The sequence below is a fragment of the Scyliorhinus canicula genome, chromosome 11 (genome assembly GCF_902713615.1).
Source record: "Scyliorhinus canicula chromosome 11, sScyCan1.1, whole genome shotgun sequence".
NCBI classification, from domain to species: domain Eukaryota; kingdom Metazoa; phylum Chordata; class Chondrichthyes; order Carcharhiniformes; family Scyliorhinidae; genus Scyliorhinus; species Scyliorhinus canicula.
The window spans coordinates 95317451-95332437 of NC_052156.1; the positions used below are offsets into that span (position 1 = coordinate 95317451).

Below are 14987 nucleotides of genomic sequence, written 5' to 3' on the forward strand. Positions count from 1 at the left end.
AGACTGTATAGTTGATTGTTGGGAAGTATGTTTCCCGGGGTGTTTATTCGCTGTAACCTGTTTTGATACATGTTTGTAATAAAATACATTTTCTTTAAAAAATTAATCAGAGCCAGCATATTAACACTTTCAAAACCACAGTAATATTTCCTCATTTAAATCAATTCAATTTATTGGACCTCCATTTATAAGGGGATATTCTCATCAGAACAATAGCCTGGAAGATTTCCTTTAAGATGGACCAACCTCCTCCTATCTTCCAGGCCAGCAGACTTCCCTCTGATTGTCCCGTTCCTGGATCCTCCCATACCTTCTGTTGATACAGTTGACTGTGTTACACCTTGTGTCACCGCTAGTTATAAATTGTCCATAATTGTTGGTGTACAATCCCTGTTGGTTTTTTCTATCACAGGGGAGCACTGCTACATCTGAAATCAGATCTCTGCAATTATAGTTTGCTCCCTTAGCTTCCTGTTTCACTTCCCTGGCCACCTCATCTCCCAGAAGCCAGTCCTCTGACAGATTGAATCCTCTGACTGATTCCTCCTGAGAGGCCTGTTAGTCAGAAGCTCTTCCAAGGCTGATGTACTGTTTTTGCCAATACCAGTGTTTATGTAGGAGTTAACAGCAAATCCATTTATCTACAGCTAGTCATAAGTCAAACTCCATTTTTATTAAACGTTTTGTCAATTTGATGGGAATAAATGTCGACTAGCTCTGACGTACAACAAATCTTTGCCATGCCATGAGGGTGGTGCTGTTATATTTTCCCCCACACCTCATCGCAAGGCTTTCTGAAGAAAAAGATAGTTCTAGAATCCAGAATAGTAAACAAAAATTACAAAATAACGTGATTGCAGTCGTGCATTAGCTTATTGCTTGAGCAGTTTAATATCTTCATTATTTCTTTGAAAAACCTCAAACTCTCCCAAAGGCCTAAGCCTGGGCTTGGAATTGATATTTTGCTTTGATCTATGTTTCTATCAGCGGACGTCACATTGTGCACGCAGATCATGTGTAAAATACCAAATCTCCCCCGGCATGCCATTGTTGTCAACTAAACTAGTGGGACATCTTTCTGTGACCTCGAGCAGTTGATGCTCAGTTTTTCAGACCTGGATTGAGGAGAAGCTCAAGTTAAAACAATTGTGTTTTCTTACAACCACTGCAAACTGTGCAACGCACGTCTGAGGAAAAAAAGAGACAGCCTATTGTACTTTTCTTCCATAATCTTCAAAAAGCATGTCAGCTGGAGTCTTTTCTCATCTTAATTTGTATTTCCCTGAAAATCAAAATCATAATTTAATTCTGTAAGACTCGAAGCCTCTAATCTTTGTTTTATTAAATTAGAAAATATTCCAATTACCAACATCTGTCCAAATCAGAAGTCTCACCTTAATCCGAGTTTTTACTTAAATGAAAAAACACATGAATTAAACTTTGAAAGCAAACAGAAACTCTGATCATCTGTGTTTTTTAAATGCTAATTAGTCATGAATATATCTATTTTCTTGCGGCAATGGGGAAGACACCGAGAACAAGAAATCACAAAATTGAAATTTTCCAGACACCCACTAGAAAGTCACTACCCTATTATATATTGGGGTCCTGTTCACCCAGTGCTGTGATAACCTTAACTGCTGCTGCACATCAGAATCCAGCAGTCAATGGAGCCTCACATCCCACCTGGGTTGCCCCTTCGTGATTTAGAGACCTTTTCAGCCATGATGTCCAAAGCTTTGAAATTTGTACAACAAAGCACAATGTTTAAAAAATCCAACTTTTGCAGGACAACAGTTAATATAGACAGTAAAAGATCACCTACTACACCATGAGGTTAGTACACACAAATGTGAGGTTATCCAACAAATGTGAGGTTATCCATTTTGGTAGGAATAACAGCAAACGGGATTATTATTTAAACGATAAAATATTAAAGCATGCCGCTGTTCAGAGAGACTTGGGGTGTGCTAGTGCATGAGTCACAGAAGGTTGGTTTATCAAGTGCACAGGTGATTAAGAAGGCAAATGGAATTTTGTCCTTCATTGCTAGAGGGATGGAGTTTAAGACTAGGGAGGTGTATGTGCAATTGTATAAGGTGTTAGTGCGGCCACACCTGGAGTATTGTGTTCAGTTTTGGTCTCACTTACTTGAGAAAGGACGTACTGGCGCTGAGGGTTGTGCAGAGGAGATTCACTAGGTTAATCCGCAGAGCTGAAGGGGTTGGATTATGAGGAGAGGTTGAGTAGACTGGACTGTACTCGTTGGAATTAGAAGGATGAGGGGGGGATCTTATAGAAACATTTAAATTATGAAGGGAATAGATAGGATAGATGCGGGCAGGTTGTTTCCACTGGCGGGTGACAGCAGAACTAGGGGGCATAGCCTCAAAATAAGGGGAAGTAGATTTAGGACTGAGTTTAGGAGGAACTTCTTCACCCAAAGGGTTGTGAATCTATGGAATTCCTTGCCCAGTGAAGCAGTTGAGGCTCCTTCATTACATGTTTTTAAGGTAAAGATAGATAGTTTTTTTTGAAGAATAAAGGGATTAAGGGTTATGGTGTTCGGGCCGGAAAGTGGAGCTGAGTCCACAAAAGATCAGCCATGATCTAATTGAATGGCGGAGCAGGCTCGAGGGGCCAGATGGCCTACTCCTGCTCCTAGTTCTTATGTTCTTATGAGGAGCCCCAAATGCAAGTAGGAAAGAAGTTAATCTGAAGTAAACCATCAGAGTCCAGGTTCTTGTTCTAAAGGTGTCCAAAGATGTGCGGGTCACGTGGATTGGCCATGCTAAATTGCCCGCAGTGTCCTAAAAAGTAAGGTTAAGATGGGGGGGGGTTGTTGGGTTACGGGTATAGGGTGGATACGTGGGTTTGAGTAGGGTGCTCATTGCTCGGCACAACATCGAGGGCCGAAGGGCCTGTTCTGTGCTGTACTGTTCTATGTTCTAAATCAGAACTGATGGACTAAGAGGAGTTACTGTTTGTTAGACTGTATATTGTGCTAACTAAATAATTGACGGTTACAGTGCCATCCAGCAACATCATCATGAAAACACTGACTAAACAGGAAAACGTGAAAGTGTTCACCGAGAAATTATTGCTGCTGTTAAACCGAGCAGGTGAGGATCAAATTATGAGGTGTTTTATTTTCATTTGTTCTATGTCCAATGGTTCACCTACAGTGGCTCCAGTGAATGCAATGTTTGGCACGGTTGTGGGGTTTCTGTTTGGTGTGAATAAGTACAACTAACAATGGTATTTAAAGCTGAACCAGTCTGGAGCAGGAATTTCTTCAATCGCCGGATCCTGGTATAGCTAGTGGCAGCAACACAGTAAGTCAGAGTTCACAAATGTCAGCTACCAGTTGGCAAGAGCGTGGGTGAGTGAGGAGATACAATACACTCGGTAGGATTCGGGGTGTTGAGGGAACAATTATACAGCTATTTGACTGTGGTGTATTTCACCCTCATTCATGAGAGACCAGACGTAGACTCTTGGAATTTAAAAACTAGTCTTTATTTACGAGGGCTCTCTGCATTCTAATTAGAACAGCACAAAGCCCAGATTCAAGAATGACAGACAGTTTATACTTTGAGATGCGATTACAACAAATTAGCTTATACCAAACATGTGTTACTAGTTATCTATGTCCAATCATGACTATCAATTTAAGTATATGAGAATACTTAACCAATCACGTTAAAGGCCCGCATGGTTAATTAAACTATCCAATCTTTACAAAGGCCTTGTTGCCTAATGTTGCCTTGCAGTTAGTGATATCAGTGGTCCGATATCTGCATGTAGCCATTAAATCATCTCCCTTTTTGCTATCAGCGGACTTAACTGGGGCCATCACAATGGTACCTTGTTACACATTGTAGAATAGACCTTGAATTGCAACATATGCCTGACTAGCAACTAGCTTCTCAGAGACATACTGTATCCTTATAATATCTATGACACATGGCAATTCCATAGTCTGAAATTGAAGAATTCAACCTCTCCAGTGAAATGGTACATTTTTCAAATGGTTGTAGTACACTCTGTCCTATCTAACAATGTCCAAATTATCCTCTTCAGTGGGTATGGTGCATATAAACATAGGAATTAGGATCAGCAGGAGGCCACATGGCCCCTCGAGGCTAATTCTCCATTCAATAATATCATCGCTGATCGACCCCAAACTTCTGCCCATCCCGATAATCTTTCACCCCCTTGTTAATCAAGAATCTATCCAGCTCTCCCTTAAAAATATTCAGAGACTCTGCTTCCCCTGCCTTTTCAGGAAGAAAGTTCCAGAGAATCATGACCCTCTGAGAGAGAGAGATTTCTCCTCATGTCTGTCTTAAATGAGTAACCCCTTATTTTTAAACAGTGATCCCCTAGTTCTGTATTCTCCCTCAAGAGGAAACATCCTCTCCACATCCACCCTGTCAATACCCCTCCGGATCCATGTTTCCATCACAGAACACAGAACAGATTCCGGAATGGCAGGCAGTTATACTTTGAGATTTGAATCCAAGGAATTAGCTAATACCAATCATTTGTTACTAGTTATCTATATCTAATCATGATTATCGATTAAGTATATGAGAATACTTAACCAATCACATTAAAGGCCCGCATACTTATTAAACTACCCAATCTTCACAAAGGCACGTATGCTGCCTTGCAATTAGTGATATACAGTACAGGCCCTTCGGCCCACGTTGTTGTGCCGACCATTTATCCTAATCTAAGATCAACCTGACATACACACCTTCAATTTAATGATGTCCATGTGCCTGTCCAAGAGTCGCTTAAATGACCCTAGTGACTCTGACTCCACCACCTCTGCTGGCAGTGCATTCCACTCGCCCACCACTCTGACATCACCCCTATCCCTTCTTCCAATCACCTTAAAATTATGTCCCCTCATGATAGCCATTTCCGCCCTGGAGAAAAGTCTCTGGCTATCCACTCTATCCATGCCTCTCATCACCTTGTACACCTCTATCAAGTCACCTCTCTGCCTTCTTCGCTCCAGTGAGAAAAGCCCTAGCTCCCTCAACCTTTCTTCATAAGACATTCCTTCCAGTCCAAGCAGCATCCTGGTAAATCTACTCTGCACCCTCTCCAAAGCATCCACATCCTTCCGATAATGAGGTGACCAGAACGGGACACAATATTCCAAGTGTGGTTTAACCAGGCTTCTATAAAGCTGCAGCAAAACCTCATAGCTCTTGAACTCAATCCCCCTGTTAATGAAAGCCAACACACCATACGCCTTGTTAACAACTCTATCAACCTAGGGTGGCAACTATGTGGACCCCAAGATCCCTCTGTTCCTCCATACTTCCAAGAATCCTGCCTTTAACCCTGTATTCAGCATTCAAATTCAACCTTCCAAAATTAATCACTTCACATTTATCCAGGTAGAATTCCATCTGCCACTTCTCTGCCCAGCTCTGCATCCTGTCAATATCCTGTTGTAACCTGCAACTGCCCTTGACGCTATCTACAACTCCACCAACCTTTGTGTCATCGGCAAACATACCAACCCACCCTTCCACTTGCTCATCCAAGTCATTTATAAAAAACATAATGAGCAGAGGTCCCAGAACAGATCTCTGTGGGACACCACTTGGTCACCGACCTCCAGACAGAATACTTTCCATCCACTACCACGCGCTGTCTTCTTTCGGCCAGCCAATTCTGTATCCAGACAGCCAAATTTCTTGTAACCCATGCCACCTAACTTTCTGAATGAGCCTTATCATGGGGAACCTTATCAAATGCCTTACTGAAATCCATATACACCACATCCACTGCCCAACCTTCATCAATGTGTCTCGTCACATCCTCAAAAAATTCAATGAGGCTTGTGAGGCATGACCTGCCCCTCACAAAGCCATGTTGATTATCTTTAATCAAACTAATTTTTTCTAAATAATCATAAATCATATCTCTCAGAATCCTTCCCAGTATTTTGTTCACCACAGACGTAAGACTGATGGGTCTGTAACTCGCAGGGATTTCCCTATTCCCTTTCTTGAACAGGGGAACAACATTCACCTCCCTCCAATCATCCGGTACTACTCCAGTGGAGAGTGAGGATGCAAAGATCATCACCAACGGCACAGCAATTTCCTCCTTCACTTCCTGTAGTCCCTTGGGTATATCCCGTCAGGCCCAAGGGACTTATCTATCCTGATGCTTTTCAAAATTCCCAGCACATCCTCCTCCTTAATATCAACCTGTTTGAGCCTATTAACCTGGTTTACGCTGTTCTCACGAGCAACAAGGTCCCTCTCTCTCGTGAATTCTGAAACAAATTATTTACTTAGGGCCTCCCCAACCTCCTCAGACTTTAGCACAAGTTCCCTCCACTATCCCTGATCGGCCCTACTCTCACTCTGATCATCCTCTTATTTCTCACATAAGTGTACAACGTCTTGGGGTTTTCCCTAATCCTTCCCGACAGGGCTTTTTCATGTCCCCTTCTAACTCTCCTCAGTCCATTTTTGAGTTCCTTACTGGCTACCTTGTAACCCTCTAGAGCCGAGTCATACGCTTGCTTCCTCAACCTTATGTAAGCTTCCTTCTTCCTCTTGACAAGAAGCTCCACTTCTCTTGTCATCCAAGGCTCCTTCACCTTACCATTCCTTCCTTGTCTCAGGAGGACAAAACTATCCAGCCCTCGCAGCAAGTGCTCCTTAAACAATCCCCACATTACTGTTGTGCATTTCCTCGAGAACAACTGTTTCCAATTTATGCTCCTCAGCTCCTGTCTAATATCTTACCATACTGTCTGTTCCTATCCCTCTCTTATGAGTATGGTAAAGTTCAAGGGGTTGTGGTCACTGCCACCGAAATGCTCTCCCACCAAGACATCTGGCACCTGGCTTGGTACGTTACCAAGTACCAAACCCAATATGGCCTCCACACTAGTCAGCCTATCTACAAATTGAGTCAGGAATCCTTCCTGGACACACCTGACAAAATCTGCTCCATGCAACCCATTTGCACTAAGGAGGTTCCAGTCAATATTAGGGAATTTGAAGTCTCCCATGGCAACAACTCTGTTACTTCTGCACCTTTCCAAGATCTGCAGCCCAATCTGTTCCTCCATCTCTCTGCTGCTATTGGCGAGTCTATAGCAAACTCTCAATGAAGTGACTGCTCCTTTCTTGGGACTTCAACCCATACTGACTCAGTAGACAAACCCATCTCGTCTACCTCCTTTCCTGCAGCTGTGATGCACTCCCTAAATAACAGTGCCACTCCCCCCTCCTCCCTCACCTCCCTCCCTATTCTTCTTAAAACATCTAAACCCTGGAACATCTAACAACCATTCCTGCCCCTGTGAAATCCATGTGTCTGTAATGGCCACAACATCGTAGTTCCAAGTATTGATCCATGCTCTAAGTTCATCTCCCTTATTCCTGACACTCCTTGCATTGAAACAGACACACTTTAACCCATTCCACTGAGTGCAACTTTACCCTATCAACTGTCTATCCTTCCTCACAGACTCGCTGCATACTATTTCTGCCCATTTCAACAGCTACCTTACCCTCTGATCCATATCCTGGTGCCCACACCCCTGCCAAACTAGTTTAAACCCTCCTGAAGAGCTCTAGCAAACCTCCCACCCAGGATATTGGTGCCCTTCTAGGTGCAATCCTTCCTTCATGTACAGGTCCCACCTTCCCCAGAAGGTATCTCAATGATCCACATATCTGAAGCCTTCCCTCCTGCACCAGCCCTGTAACCACGTGTTCAGCTGCACTCGCTCTCTGTTCCTTGCCTCACTTGCACGTGGCACTGGTAGCAATCCTGAGATCACTACTCTGCTTGTCCTGCTCTTTAGCTTCCAACCGAACTCCCTAAAATCACTTTTTAGATCCTCATCTCTTTTCTTAGCAATGTCATTGGTGCCTGTGTGCACCACGACTTCTGGTTGCTCATCCTCCCCCTTAAGAATACTATAGACTCGATCCGAGACATCCCTGGCACCCGGGAGGCAACATACCTTCCAGGAATCTCGTTTGCGACCACAGAATCTCCTATCCGTTCCTCTAATCATTGAGTCTCCTATCACTATCGCTTTTCAATTGTGAGCCAAAGAACCAGGCTCAGTGCCAGATACCTGGCAGCAATGGTCATCCACTGGTAGGTTCCCCCCCACCCCCCACCCCCACCCCCCAAACAGCATCCAAAACGGTATACTTGTTTTGAAGGGGAATGGCCACAGGAGATCCCTTCACTGTCTGCCTGTTACCTTTCCTTCCCCTGACAGGGCAGCACGGTAGCAATGTGGTTAGCACAGTTGCTTCACAGCTCCAGGGCCCCAGCATCGATTCCCGGCTTGGGTCACAGTCTGTGCAGAGTCTACACTTTGTCCCCGTGTTTGCGTGGGTTTCCTCCGGGTGCTCCAGTTTCCTCCCACAGTCCAAAGATGTGCGGGTCAAGTGGATTGCCCATGCTAAATTGCCCTTAGTGTTCAAAATGGTTAAGTGGGGTTACTGGGCTACGGGGATAGGATGGAGGTGTGGGCTTGGATAAGATGCTCTTTCCAAGGGCCAGTGCAGACTCGATGGAACGAATGGCCTCCTTCAGCACTGTAAATTCTATGGCTGTAACCCTCTTGTTGCCTCTTACTCCTCTAAACTCTAGTGGATACAAACCTAACCTCTCAGAATTTACGGTGCAGAAGGAGGCCATTTAGCCCATCGAGTCTGCACCAGCTCTTGGAAAGAGCACGCCACTTAAGCCCACTCCTGCACTCTAGCCCCATGACCCCACCTAACCTTTTTGGACACCAACTGCAATTTATCATGACCAATCCACCTAACCCGCACATCTTTGGACTCTGGGAGGAAACCAGAGCATCTGGAGGAAACTCACGCTGACACGGGGACAACGTGCAGACTCCACACAGACAGTGACCCAGCGGGGAATCGAACGTGAGACCCTGGCGCTGTGAAGCTACAGTGCTATCCAATTGTGCTACCGTGCTGCCCATCTGCCTCTTTCTCCTCCTAGATTCCTGGATCTTCTGACACTCCAAAAATTGCCACCTCTGGACTCGGTGCCATCCTTGTTTTTACACCTTGGACATGACATCCGCAAACCCCTGCCAGAATCCCCTAAGCTTCGTGCATTCCCAGAACATATGGACATGGTTCGCTGGTCCTCCCGCACACCTTGTGCACCTGTCTTCTGTCCCAAAAAACCTGCTTATCCGGGCCACTGTCATGTGAGCCCGGTGAACGACCTTAAATTGTATCAGACTGAGCCTGGCGCATATTGCTCAATGCATCAGCCCAGAGACCATCCTCTATCCTCCTAACTCCTCTCCCCGTTTGCGTTTCAACTCCTCGGTCTGCATTTCCTCTGACCCCATGAGTTCTTTATAGATGTCCGAAACCCTCCCGTCTCCCACCCTCACTCTGGAAACTACCCCGTCCTGTATCCCCCTTGGTGGTAGGAGTGGGAAGGTTGAGACCTGCCTGCGTAGGAAATCTCGCGCCTGCAGGTACCTAAAGTCATTCCCTCCCGTCAATTCAAATTTCTCCTCCAACTCCCTCAGGCTGGGAAAGCTCCCCTCTATAAACAGATCTCCCATCCTCTCAATCCCTGCTGTTTGCCATCTCCGAAACCCTCCATCCAGCCTCCCCGGGGCAAACTGGTGATTATTGCAGATTGGAGACCGGACCAAGGACTCCAGCATCCCCTTTTTTACTTGCGGGGTCTTGCCTGCCCATACAAAGCCAGGGATCACCTTGTTTAGATTTCCCCTATCAGTCGATCTGTCTGTGCTCTATCTACCTTCTCCCTGCGGACCCGGATCAAAATCAGCTCCCCTCTGACCACCGCCTTCAGCGCCTCCCAGACCATTGCAGCCAAGATTTCCCCTGTGTCATTAACTTCCAGATAGTACTGAATACAGTTCCTCACCCGCCTGCACACCACCTCATCTGCGAACAGTACGACATCTAATCTACAAGCGGGCGTTGGCCACCCTGCTTGCTCACCTGTAAGTCCACCCAGTGCGGGGCATGATCCGGGACCGTGATTGCTGAATGCTCAGTGTCCACTACCCCTGTCAGTAAAGTCCTGTTCAGGATGAAAACGTTGATCCGGGAGTACACTTTATGTACATGTGAGTAGAAAGAGAGCTCCTTCACTCTCAGCCACCCAATCTTTCACGGGTCCACTCCCCCCATCTGCTCCATAAACCCACTTAGCTCCTTTGCCATTGCAGGCACCCTGCATGTCCTTGAGGTCGACCGGTCTAACCCAGGATCAATGACTGTGTTGAAGTGCCCCCCCCCCGCCACCCCCATGACCAACTTATGCGAGTCCAGGTCCGGGATCTTCCCCAACATCCTCCTTATAAACTCCACATCATCCCAGTTTGGCGCGTACACATTCACGAGTACCACCGGCAGCCCTTCCAGCTTCCCACTAACCATGATATACTGCCCCACCACATCCGCAACTATTCTTCCCGCCTCGAATGACAGTCGCTTATTAATCAGGATCGCGACCCCTCGAGTCCAGCCCCGAGTGAAATACCTGCCCGACCCATCCCTTCCTTAATCTAGTCTGATCGGTTAACCTAACACGTCCGCCTTCAATCCCCTCAAATGCGCAAACACGCGTGCCCTCTTAACCGGCCCATTTAGCCGTCGAATGTTCCACGTGATCAGCCTGGTCGGGGGGCTTCTGCTCCACCGATCAGCCATCATCTTTCTTAGGCCAATTCCCAGCATGCGCCACGTGCGCCCACAGGCCCGCCCCTTGGGCAGCTTCCATCCCTGACCTCCCTTTCATTGTTTAGATTTTAACCTTTGGTTTTATTCTTGCTGCCGAAATGGACAATTTCACATTTATCCACATTATTCTCCATTTTACCAGATCTTTGTCCTTTCACTTAACCAATATCCTTTTGCAGCCGCCTTGTGCACTAACCTCCCATCTCAGTATCTCCCTGTGTGCACTAGCACTCCATCTCTATCTCCCGTATACACTAACTCCCCATCGCAGTATCTCCTCCTGTTCACTAACTCCCCATCACAGTATCTCCCCGTGTACCCCAGCACTACTTCTCAGTGTCTCTCTATGTACACAACACTCTATCTCAGTATCTCCCCCGTCGCAGTATTTCCCGTGTACCCTAATAATAATAATTGCTTATTGTCACAAGTAGGCTTCAGTGAAGTTACTGTGAATAGCCCTTAGTCGCCACATTGCGCCGCCTGTTCAGTGAGGCCGGTACGGGGATTGAACCCACGCTGCTGCCTTGTTCTGCATTACAAACAAGCTGTTTAGCCCACTGTACTAAACCATCCTCTTAGCACTCCATCTCAGTCATGGCATTAAGGGTAAAGTAGTAGCATGGATAAAGGATTGGTTAATTAATAGAAAGCAAAGAGTGGGGATTAATGGGTGTTTCTCTGGTTGGCAATCAGTAGCTAGTGGTGTCCCTCAGGGATCCGTGTTGGGCCCACAATTGTTCACAATTTACATAGATGATTTGGAGTTGGGGACCAAGGGCAATGTGTCCAAGTTTGCAGATGACACTAAGATGAGTGGTAAAGCGAAAAGTGCAGAGGATACTGGAAGTCTGCAGAGAGATTTGGATAGGTTAAGTGAATGGGCTAGGGTCTGGCAGATGGAATACAATGTTGACAAATGTGAGGTTATCCATTTTGGTAGGAATAACAGCAAACGGGATTATTATTTAAACGATAAAATATTAAAGCATGCTGCTGTGCAGAGAGACCTGGGTGTGCTAGTGCATGAGTCACAGAAAGTTGGTTTACAGGTGCAACAGGTGATTAAGAAGGCAAATGGAATTTTGTCCTTCATTGCTAGAGGGATGGAGTTTAAGACTAGGGAGGTTATGTTGCAATTGTATAAGGTGTTAGTGGGGCCACATCTGGAGTATTGTGTTCAGTTTTGGTCTCCTTACTTGAGAAAGGACATGTTCTGTGCTGTATTTCTCTATAATACTGGCACTGGAGGGTGTGCAGAGGAGATTCACTAGGTTAATCCCAGAGCTGAAGGGGTGAGATTACGAGGAGAGGTTGAGTAGACTGGGACTGTACTCGTTGGAATTTAGAAGGATCTTATAGAAACATATAAAATTATGAAGGGAATAGATAGGATAGATGCGGGAAGGTTGTTTCCACTGATGGGTGAAAGCAGAACTCGGGGTCATAGCCTCAAAATAAGAGGAAGTAGATTCAGGACTGAGTTTAGGAGGAACTTCTTCACCCAAAGGGTTGTGAATCTATGGAATTCCTTGCCCAGTGAAGCAGTTGAGGCTCCTTCATTAAATGTTTTTAAGGTAAAGATAGATAGTTTTTTTGAAGAATAAAGGGATTAAGGGTTATGGTGTTCGGGCCGGAAAGTGGAGCTGAGTCCACATAAGATCCGCCATGATCTCATTGAATGGCGGAGCAGGCTCGAGGGGCCAGATGGCCTACTCCTGCTCCTAGTTCTTATGTTCTTATGTTCTCTCTCCGTGTCCACTAACTCCCCATCACAGTATCTCCCCGTGTACACTAACTCCCCATCACAGTATCTCCCCATGTACACTAACTCCCCATCACAATATCCCCCCGTGTACACTAACTCCCCATATGTTCTTATGTTCTCTCTCCGTGTCCACTAACTCCCAGTCGCAGTATCTCACCATGTACACTAACTCCCCATCACAGTATCTCCCCATGTACCTTAGCATTCCATCTCAGTATCTCCCCATGTACACGCACTCCCCATCGCAGTAACTCCCCGTGTACACTAACTCCCGATCGCAGTATCTCCCCGTGTACACTAATTCTCCATCTCCGTATCTCTCCGTGTATGCTAGCACTCTATCTCAGTAACTCCTCCTGTGCACAAACTCCTAATCGCAGTATCTCCCCCTGAACACTAACCTCCTATCGCAGTATCTCCCCCTGTACACTAACTCTCCATCTCAGTCTCTCTCCGTGTACACGAGCACTCCATCTCAGTATCTCCCTCGTATCCTAACTCCCCGTCTCAGTATCTCCCCGTGTACATCAACCCCCATTGCAGTATCTCCCCTTGTACACTGACCCCTGTCGCAGTTTCTCCCCATGTACACTAACTCCCCATCACAGTATCTCCCCATGTACACTAACTCCCCATCACAATATCCCCCCGTGTACATGAACTCCCCATCACAGTATCTCCCTGTGTGCACTAACTCCCCATCGCAGTATCTCCCCGTGTACACTAACTCCCCATCGCAGTATCTCCCCGTGTACACTAACTCCCCATCACAATATCCCCCCGTGTACATGAACTCCCCATCACAGTATCTCCCCGTGTACACTAACTCCCCATCACAGTATCTCCCCGTGTACACTAACTCCCCATCACAGTATCTCCCTGTGTACACTAACTCCCCATCGCAGTATCTTGCCATGTACATTAACTCCCCATCACAATATCCCCCCCGTGTACACTAACTCCCCATCGCAGTATCTTGCCATGTACATTAACTCCCCATCACAATATCCCCCCCGTGTACATGAACTCCCCATCACAGTATCTCCCCGTGTACACTAACTCCCCATCACAGTATCTCCCCGTGTACACTAACTCCCCATCGCAGTATCTCCCCGTGTACACTAACTCCCCATCACAGTATCTCCCCGTGTACACTAACTCCCCATCACAGTATCTCCCCGTGTACACTAACTCCCCATCGCAGTATCTTGCCATGTACATTAACTCCCCATCACAGTATCTCCCCGTGTACATTAACTCCCCATCACAATATCCCCCCGTGTACACTAACTCCCCATCACAATATCCCCCCCGTGTACATGAACTCCCCATCACAGTATCTCCCTGTGTGCACTAACTCCCCATCACAGTATCTCCCCATGTACACTAACTCCCCATCACAGTATCTCCCCATGTACACTAACTCCCCATCACAATATCCCCCCGTGTACACTAACTCCCCATCACAGTATCTCCCCGTGTACACTAACTCCCCATCACAGTATCTCCCTGTGTGCACTAACTCCCCATCACAGTATCTCCCCGTGTGCACTAACTCCCCATCACAGTATCTCCCTGTGTGCACTAACTCCCCATCACAGTATCTCCCTGTGTACACTAACTCCCCATCACAGTATCTCCCCGTGTACACTAACTCCCCATCACAGTATCTCCCCGTGTACACTAACTCCCCATCACAGTATCTCCCCGTGTACACTAACTCCCCATCGCAGTATCTTGCCATGTACATTAACTCCCCATCACAATATCCCCCCGTGTACATGAACTCCCCATCACAGTATCTCCCCGTGTACACTAACTCCCCATCACAGTATCTCCCTGTGTACACTAACTCCCCATCACAGTATCTCCCCGTGTACATGAACTCCCCATCACAGTATCTCCCCATGTACACTAACTCCCCATCACAGTATCTCCCCGTGTACACTAACTCCCCATCACAGTATCTCCCCGTGTACATGAACTCCCCATCACAGTATCTCCCCGTGTACACTAACTCCCCATCACAGTATCTTGCCATGTACATGAACTCCCCATCACAGTATCTCCCTGTGTGCACTAACTCCCCATCACAGTATCTCCCCGTGTACACTAACTCCCCATCGCAGTATCTTGCCATGTACATTAACTCCCCATCACAATATCCCCCCCGTGTACATGAACTCCCCATCACAGTATCTCCCTGTGTGCACTAACTCCCCATCACAGTATCTCCCCATGTACACTAACTCCCCATCACAGTATCTCCCCATGTACACTAACTCCCCATCACAATATCCCCCCGTGTACATGAACTCCCCATCACAGTATCTCCCCGTGTACACTAACTCCCCATCACAGTATCTCCCTGTGTGCACTAACTCCCCATCACAGTATCTCCCCGTATACACTAACTCCCCATCACAGTATCTCCCCGTGTGCACTAACTCCCC

At 46.5% G+C, this 14987-nt stretch overlaps 1 protein-coding gene across 1 annotated transcript in view; it reads left to right on the forward strand.

Annotated features, from left to right (window-relative positions):
• The window catches only part of LOC119973775 (NCK-interacting protein with SH3 domain-like), a 226907-nt gene that overhangs the window by 174917 nt on the left and 37003 nt on the right, over nucleotides 1-14987 (forward strand). Inside the window, exon 15 of the mRNA XM_038812198.1 lies at nucleotides 3030-3122. Coding sequence (XP_038668126.1) covers nucleotides 3030-3122 — 93 coding nt within the window. The remainder of the gene's footprint in view (nucleotides 1-3029; nucleotides 3123-14987) is intronic.